General features: G+C 50.8%; 1 protein-coding gene across 3 annotated transcripts in view; it reads left to right on the forward strand.

Moving 5' to 3' along the window:
* The first annotated feature begins 365 nt into the window (after nucleotides 1-365).
* The window catches only part of CLN6 (ceroid-lipofuscinosis, neuronal 6, late infantile, variant), a 12,762-nt gene continuing 4,380 nt past the window's right edge, over nucleotides 366-8,747 (forward strand). Inside the window, exons 1-5 of one of the 3 annotated variants that reach the window (XM_015560450.1) lie at nucleotides 366-415; nucleotides 3,253-3,367; nucleotides 6,972-7,070; nucleotides 8,100-8,288; nucleotides 8,598-8,653. In XM_015560450.1, coding sequence (XP_015415936.1) covers nucleotides 381-415; nucleotides 3,253-3,367; nucleotides 6,972-7,070; nucleotides 8,100-8,288; nucleotides 8,598-8,653 — 494 coding nt within the window. In that variant the 5' untranslated portion in view covers nucleotides 366-380. Of the gene's footprint in view, nucleotides 416-2,873; nucleotides 2,956-2,978; nucleotides 3,127-3,252; nucleotides 3,368-6,971; nucleotides 7,071-8,099; nucleotides 8,289-8,597; nucleotides 8,654-8,747 lie in introns of those variants that run through there. The other 2 variants (XM_015560449.1, XM_015560451.1) reach the window with 2 other exon arrangements.

The following is an 8,747-nucleotide window of genomic DNA, read 5'->3' on the forward strand; positions in this document are numbered from 1 at the left end:
TTGACAACATTTACCTGCTGTTTTTTAACCACATTGTCCTTAGTGTTTTATCTGTGGGTTGATTCTAAACTTTGAAAATCGATATACAATATTTACATTAGTGAAGCCATGGGAATGGTGTTCTCCACAAAACCAAGTGATAGTTAGCAATTACATGTTCTTTCTTATATTGCTTTGGTTTTTCCTGGAGTTTCTAATTGCCTTTGTTTTTCCCCTCTCATTTCCCTTTACTTCATATTTTTTGTTCAAACTTTGCAACATGTCAGATATTTCACCATTCTTTATATAGAACCAAAATCAGTCAGTCGATAGTCCTATTCATGGTCCCTGCTTGACTCCACCATGGCCAACCCCCTCCTTTTCTGCCAGGCGTCTTGCAGATGCTGCTGACTGCTTTGAATACGCCAGCTGTAAGGTATGCCCTCCCCATGCTGTGGTGTCAGTTTCCCCATATGGCAGACTTGTAAAGCTGTGGAGGAGAGAAAAGGCCAGCCTTGTTTCAGGTTACCTGCCATTGTGCTCTCAGCAGGAGTTTCTGATGATTGAGAACTAGAGCTGATGTGGGCTGGGGTGGGGGGCAGTGTGTGGAGTCAGCAACTTGGGAAAAGCTTAAGGTTGTTCATCCCCAGGACAGGGGGATGGGGGAGAGGATGACTTAACTCTCCATGATCGGCCTCCCATGGTCAGGGAGCCAACAACAACAAAAAACAGTTAGATGCTGATCAATGATTCCCAAGTTGGGTGTCTGTCCTGCTAAGCCAGGCTGGACTAATGGCAGGGATCCCCATTGACTGAGGCACTTCCTGGGGTGGAGGAGGGAATAATTACTGAGCCTCTAATATGGTTACACCTACGTGCTTTCCCAGGCTCTCAAAAAGCCTTTCTTCCCTGCACCAAACATCCTTCTCTTTGCCCAGTTTGGAAGTTTCTGGAACAGAACACTGAGGACTCTTACCTCCTTCTCCATACAAGTTCTTCGGGCCTGGTGGTTATCACTTCTGCCTTTTGAGGCCTTGCGCTGATGGTCACTAAGGGACAAGGGCAGGGCGGGGCCTCAGTCACTGGGCTCAGAACCCTGAGCAGTCCTTGCACTTAGTTTCTGAGTATCTACCCACTCTGAAGGCCCAGCCGGTCCCTCCCTTCTCTTCTCCACCATAAGCCGGCATCTCAGCTCCATGCAGTGTCTTTCTTACTTCCGCCTCCAGGCCTGGGATCCTGCTCTCCTGCTGCTTTTGTGCCTGGTTAAGTCCACCCTCCCATGCTTTGAGGCTCCCCTCTGTGCTCTGTGTACTGCTCCAGGCTGCACTGACCCCTCTCTAAGTTGATCTCCTAATATGCTGCATGGCTTATTCGAATGAACATAAACAGAATAGCAAGCGATTAAGAGCACAGATCTTCAATTCCTGCAGACCCAGTTTTGAATTCTGTGCTATTCAGGACTCTTGGGTTGTGAGTGACAGAAAGCCAGTGTGAACGGTAGCGTCATAGCAAAGTGAATGTTCTGGCTCATGCGGTCAAATCCCTGGCCTTCGTTCCTGTAAGCTGCCGTCTCCTTATCTGTAAAACAGGAGAGGAAACGCCCTGCTTCCTGGTATTGCTGTTAGGATGAGATGAGATGTGCAGGTGAAGCTCTTAGCACAGCACAGTCAGACCCGATCAGCGGTGGGGGCACTGCGTCGAGGGCACAGAAAGACTGAGCTCACCTGGGGTAAAGGCCACTCCACCTGTCTTGCCTGAGACCAGATGATAAGATCCCCCAGCAGCTTGCCTGCCCAGTCTCACAGCTGCTCTACCAGTGGGGCCCTTCTTGGAAATGACTGAAAAGGATCCTGGAAAGGCACGGAAGCAATAGCAACCTTGACAGGAAAGCCTTTCAGGTGCCTTTAAGCTATTGCCTGCCACTAAAAAGAATGAGTAACTGGTCATTGAGATTGTTTCAAATCAGCCAGTAGTCCCTGAGCCTAAACCAGGCACTGAGCTGAGAACTCTGGAGAATACAAATCCATGTCACATCCTTTTTGTTCTTGGCACAAATGGGACAATAAAACTCACACCTCAAGCATCTTAGGAAATAGTGAGCTGCCTGTCCCTGGAGGTGTGCAAGTAGTAGCAGGGGTGCTGTGAAGAGGATTTGGACTCTGATGGGGAGGTGAGTGAACTGAGAGAAACTTAAAGGTCCCTCCTCTTCTTGAGGGTCTTGTGATGTCATGGCCAGGCTGCAAGCTCGAGATGAAGCCGTCCCTGTAGTGGAGCTTAGGGAAAAGCTTCATCAGGGAACCTTTCTGGAGGAGGTGGCCCTTGGACTTCAGCTCATCTGTGAAGAGCCGAGGCTAAGTGCCTCTCAGGAGGGACAGGCACCCAACGATGTATCAGCAGATGGTGCTCCACTTCTTGCCATGGCTCTCACCTCAGCCTGTCCGCTGGCATCCGTCTTTGGTCTCACTGTGGACTGGTGAGAAGAGGCTACCACAGTCCCATTCATACTCTCTCGTGGTTAGGAACCAAGGGGAGGGAGACCCTGTTCATCCTCGTCTACAATCCATGAGGCAGATTTCACTAGAGGGCTCTGATTGGTCCAACTCAAGTCACATGCCCACCCCACAGGCCAATCACTGTAGACACAGTAATGGGCTGGAGGTTAAAAAATAGAAGCTCTGAAGGCTCATCATTTAGGTTCACATATTTAGCAGTGTTAACTGGGCAAGTTACTTCATACCTTGGGCCTCTGTTTTTTCACTTATAAAATAGGGGCAATAGACCAATCTCAAAAGATTTCTGTGAAGATTAAAACAGGTAAATGAGGTAATACATGTAAAACAGCTATAATGTAAATAGTGCCCAGAACATATAATAAGTGTTCAGTAAAGGTTAGCGACTATCATCCATCGTTATGTTTCACGTTTTTCAGCTGCGTTTGCATTCTTTCCCCTGTTTGATTTCCTCATCGTTTTATAGGTGAGAAAACCCGACAGTTATGATGCCTGTTTGGCAGCTTTCTTCCTGGATCACAGAGAAGCTGGAGTCAGGGCAGCTGGAGTTCATTTTCAGGACACCTTCCCCTTGGCCACAGGCCCAGGCCCAGACCCCAGTATTCCCTGCAAAGTTCTTTTCCTAGAATTTAATTAAGTGTGTTTCCTCCTGCCCCCAAATTCCCAGACCTTTCTGTGGCTCACTGAGGAGGGCATGGGGGGCCGTTGAGGAGGTCCCCGTGGGAGGGAGAAGCACTGAGCCCTCCATCTGGTTCCTTCTCAGGCACAGCTCCATCAAGGCTGAGGAGGCCTCCACCACGGCTCCCTTTCACCTTGACCTCTGGTTCTACTTCACCCTGCAGAACTGGGTTCTGGACTTCGGCCGCCCCATTGCCATGGTGAGTGTGAAGCTGTGGACAGAGCCCCAGCTGGCAGTGAGGAAACAGTGCCACTTGAATTAGCTCAGTGACCTTCGACAAGACATTCCCCCTACTGGTAAACTGGGAGAACAGGCCTGGATGACTTCATGTCCTTTGACCCTGTCACTGCAGCCAGTGAGGCAACTACCAGCAAGTAGGGGAGGGGGTCTGCGGCCTGAACAGTCATACTGTTCCCGACTCCCATATTGGAAATGGTGGCTCTGCAGTCAGACTGTGCCACCCACCGGGTCTCACCTCCAGATCAAGCTAGAGGAGGGTGGGAAAGAAAGCAGAGCCTCCCGCTGGCTGCCCCGTAGCCTTGGGATAGTAGTGTTTTTCTGGAGGTGAAGAATATAGGCTGATTTCGCATGTTCTATATGACTGACCTTCAGGTAATTTGGGCCATCTGTGAAACTGTCCCCTTCGCTCCAAGGCCACTTCCGGCCTCAGCGTGCAGTGGCGGCCTCCACAGAGGAGGTTAATACTGGAAGAGCACCAAAGCCCCTCCCTGGTGGTGATAGATGATAGATAGATAGATAGATAGATAGATAGATAGATAGATAGATAGATAGATAGATAACAACGTGAAAAAAAATTGAAGAAGGTACCACCGTGTACCAAATTGTTAATTTTCATGTGGGGGTGATAAAGATAACAATATCCACTGCTGAAACTTTGTTTTTGCTAGTGATAGTGCGAATTAGCAACGCCCTTTTGGAAAGCAGTTTGTCAAGGTGATAATAGTACCGAGAATAGAGCCTGGCGTGAAAAGTGCTCAATATACTTATTGAATGAATATTAATAAGAGTAAGGTAGACATAGCAGCTAACATACACTAATGCTTACCCTGTTCTAAGTTCTTTCTGTGGTTAAACTTAGTTCTTACATCAACACTATTATTTTTTTTCTTTTTTTATTGAGCTTTTACAGAGAGGAAAGGAGAGAGATAGAGAGTTAGAAACATCGATGAGAGAGAAACATCGACCAGCTGCCTCCTGCACACTCCCCACTGGGGATGTGCCCGCAACCAAGGTACATGCCCTTGACTGGAATCGAACCTGGGACCTTTCAGTCTGCAGGCCGATGCTCTATCCACTGAGCCAAACCGGTTTCGGCATCAACACAATTATTAATCTCGAAACAGGAGACTTGAGGATAGAGGGTAACTGGCTCACGCTCACCCATCTAGCAAGTGGAGGAGCCAGCATGTGCGCCCCTTCCCATCATATGTATCTCCAGAATCTGCTGTGTTCACCCCTCCTTTTTTAAAAAAAATATTTTTTATTATTATTATTACTTAAATTGATTTCAGAACAGAAGGGAGAGGGAGAGAGAGATAGAGAGAGAGAGAAACATCAATGATGAGAGAATCACTTATCGGCTGCCTCCTGCCGGCCCCCTACTGAGGATCGAGCCTGCAATCTGGCCATGTGCCCTGATTGGGAATTGAACCTGTGACCTCCTGGTTCAATGCTCAAGCACTGAGCCAATGCAGCCAGGCTGTTCATCCCTTCTGACCTAGTAAAATCCCTTCCAAGAATCTGCCTGAAGACATAATCAGCCAGAGACAACAGGCTTTATACCCAAAGATGTTTGTTGCAGCTTTGCTTACAATAGCCAAAACTTGCAAGTGTTTTCAATATAGAATTACCTGGCCATTTAAGCAAGAACTATGGATACCATAGAGCAACCTGGAATGTTTAAGGAGAAAAGAGGTGCCTGAGTGACACGCATACTGACTGGTTACAAGTCAGTAACAACCCTAACAGTCTTGTATACATGACTCAACGATGAAACGGGTGAAGAACATCGTTCCTGGTAGTGTGTCAGGGAAGAGCTATGGTGGATGCTTCCTGAAAATGTGTTGTTACTGTTTTTAATGTAGGAGAAAGAAAAGGGACTGAGCCAGGAGTCAGGATGCCTGGTCAGGTTTTGGGTGACATGGGCAAGTCACTGTCATTGGGCTTCAGTTCCCTCATCTGTAAGAAGACTTGCGAACTAGCTGCGCTGAGCCCCCTTCCAACATGAAGGTCCCACACATTAGAGGACGTAGGAGCTGCCCATCAGACTGGTGCTCTGCGGAGGGGAGGGATGAGGAGACCCTGCTCCTGGCTCTCCTCACTCAGTAGGACTCAGTCTCATGCTGCCCAGAGTTGCTGTGGCCACTCTGACCTCAAGTGGGCTTGTGGGGAGAATATGCATTTGAAAAGTTCGTGTATACACTGGAGCTTTTCAAATACATGCATGATAATAACTACCACGTGAAACCTTGGACCAGTTATAGAAGTAGTATGTAGTAGCTGTAACAGGTCAGTTCGTACCCAGGTGTATAGAGAAGTGAGACCTTCCCTTTCTAGTCCCATCCCTGTTAGTTAGGGGCACATCCTTCCACTCCTTTCTCTACTGGTACAGACATACATACACATCTTTTTTCTTTTCCTAACCACAGTGAGATTTTACTTTATATCTTATTCTACAACGTGCTTGTTTTACTTTATCAGGGAAAACGTTCAGTGTCGGTACAAATACAATGTCATTTCTGTTAATGGCTACTGAACCTTCTATTGTAAATATGTACTATAGTATATTCAGCTAGTCATATCTGGTTGAAGAGTTGGCCACTTTCTGGCATTTTGCTATCACAAAGAATATTTCAGCCACCATGTATATCTTGCTATTGATATAGAGGTATATACACATGAGTAAGAAAGAGAAAGGGATTGAGATTTCTGTATCCCAGGAGTTTCTACAGATTAGTTTTATCCAATGTTGCATTTTTGAGTTAAAAGAGATAAAAATTTTAATGGAAAATTTTGGTCATTACACCTGTTCTCAATCAACAGATCCTGGAAGTTTAGTTTGGTGGTGGTGGTGGTGTGGTGGTGTGTGAGCGTAATGTTTTGACTGTGAATAAGGGTTTTCACACTGACCCCCACGAGGCCCCGACTCCAGGGGTAGACCAGTAGGAAGAACTGCCCCTGGCCTGCCTCCTCTCTCAGGGAAGGTAGGAAAGGAAGAATTGAGGCTACTTTGAAGAACTCATTTTCTCCTTTTTCCCTAACATACATCCTTAACCTGATTCAGAAGCAGCCCATCTGCTCAGTAGATAGGGCATTTCCACCCCCGGGCCCACTGACCAGAGGAGCTTGTCATCATAGGACCTAGAGAGCCGGGTCCCTATGAGCCCATGTGGACCCCGGGGCCACATTTCTTGTGTTACAGATGGGGAAACCCTAGAGAGGGGAAGGACTTGCCCAGGGTCACTAGGAAAGTTGGTGGCACCACTGAGTCCCAAAGGAACTTCCATCTACCAGGCCAGTACTCAGGCACATTTATGTGGCACGCACAGCCAGAGGGACACAGGACAGGGTCAGGCCTGGGTTTGCGTCTACCGTGTGCCTGGGGACAAGTCTACCTGCTCTGGGACTGTTTCTCTGTCTGGAAACACCTTGGCCTTGGGGCTGCCCAGATGATCCCAAGAAATCCCAGAGAGAATAAAGAGTGTGAGGAGGAGGTGGGGGCTGACTCCCTGAGCCTCGTGGGGCTGTGCCTGGTGAACGCCACTCCTCCCCTTACTCCCCAGCTGGTGTTCCCTCTCGAATGGTTCCCGCTCAACAAGCCCAGCGTGGGGGACTACTTCCACATGGCCTACAACATCATCACGCCCTTTCTCCTGCTCAAGGTACAGTCCCAACCTCCTTGCCCTCCACCCCTCATTGCCGCCTCCAGCGGCAGGGAGTGCCCGCCCTGAGGGTGCCCGGAACCAGGCTTCCCCTGCCTGATCCAGAGCCCGGGGCCCAGGGGAGGCAGGGCTGCCTCTTGCTGGGAGGGATGGAGAAGGCCTCCTCAAGGAGAGGCGTTTGATCTGGGCCTCAGCCTGCTATGCGGGGTGACGTGGGAGAGGCACTCAAGCAGAAGGACCTGCAGACAAGGCCAGGCTTGGGAAACCATCGCACATTTTGGGAGGCTGAGGCAGGAGTGGCTGGGTTGCCTGGGAAGAGGTGGGAGACCATTTGGGGAGGCAAGTCAGGGCCAGGTGACAGGACTCGCAGCAGCAGAGGGGGAACTGGATCCTCTGGCCTGGAGATCCCTGACTTTGAGATGCCACTGGGAGCAGAGCCAGCCAGGGCTGCCGGCTTCGCGTTTTGCCACACAAGGGGTCTTAAACTATGTCACCATCTACTATCCCCATCGTTTTGTTGTTAGAAAGGTATTTCAAATCTCCAAAAGTTATAAATGTATAATCGCAACATTCAGAGGGGTCCTCGGTTAAATAATTTAATTTCTGAAGCACCTGCCATTTTCTTGTGTTTGCCATGGATCGGACGCTCAGGAATCCGAGGGTCTCTTCAACAGACCCGCCCAGCCTGGGGCACAGCGGGGGCGGTGGGAGGCCTGAACCTGGGGCCCCAGCGCCTGTGTTAAAGGCCTGGCCATCTAACCTGTAGGTGGCTGGTGTGTAACCTTAGGCAGTGAGCTGGCCCCCCTGTTTCCTCTCTGGGAAAGGGGGTGCTGTGCCCCTGGCCCTGCGGGGCTCACAGGGATGGTGTGGGAGCCTGGAGGCTGCGCTGGCCCAAGGGACCCCCCAATTGGTGAGGACGTTCCAGCCGGCAGTGTCCATCCCACCCCAGGTGCGAGGGAGGGGTGCACACAGGGTGTCTCCTGTTGTGATGGAAGCCGGCCCTACTGCTGGGTCTCTCTCTGCCCTCAGCTCATCGAGCGCTCGCCGCGCACCTTGCCTCGCTCCATCATCTACATCAGCATCATCACCTTCATCATGGGCGCCAGCATCCACCTGGTGGGCGACTCGGTGAACCACCGCCTGCTCTTCAGTGGCTACCAGCACCACCTGTCAGTCCGCGAGAACCCCATCATCAAGAATCTGAAGCCGGAGACGCTGGTGAGGCCGCCCCCCCCCCCCGGCCCCCCACCACATGTGAGCCCTGCGGTACAGCCTGCCCCGGAGGCCAAAGAGATGCCGCGCCCATCACTGTGCAAGGCCTTTGCTGAAGGCACTCTGCCAGGGAGGGCACTCCTGTCATTAGGGGGTGCACGCTGACCTCCGCGGGGTTGGGGGGAGCCTTCTGCAGGAGGGCAGGGAGTGAGGACAGCTGGGGGGGGCCTGGGGGAGAAGGGGGGGACCAGGGGGCTGTGTGGCCAGCGCCCTCCCCAAGCACCTCCCTCTAACCCTGTCCCCCTGCGCCCTCAGATCGACTCCTTCGAGCTGCTTTACTACTATGATGAGTACCTGGGCCACTGCATGTGGTGAGTGATGGGGCCAGTCTGTCTCCGCAGGGCCCTGCCCGCCCGCCCCGGGGACACTGGGCAAGACTCGGGGCCTGGGGCCTCCAGGTGTCCA

The sequence above is a fragment of the Myotis davidii genome, unplaced genomic scaffold (genome assembly GCF_000327345.1).
Source record: "Myotis davidii unplaced genomic scaffold, ASM32734v1 scaffold673, whole genome shotgun sequence".
Lineage (NCBI taxonomy): Eukaryota > Metazoa > Chordata > Mammalia > Chiroptera > Vespertilionidae > Myotis > Myotis davidii.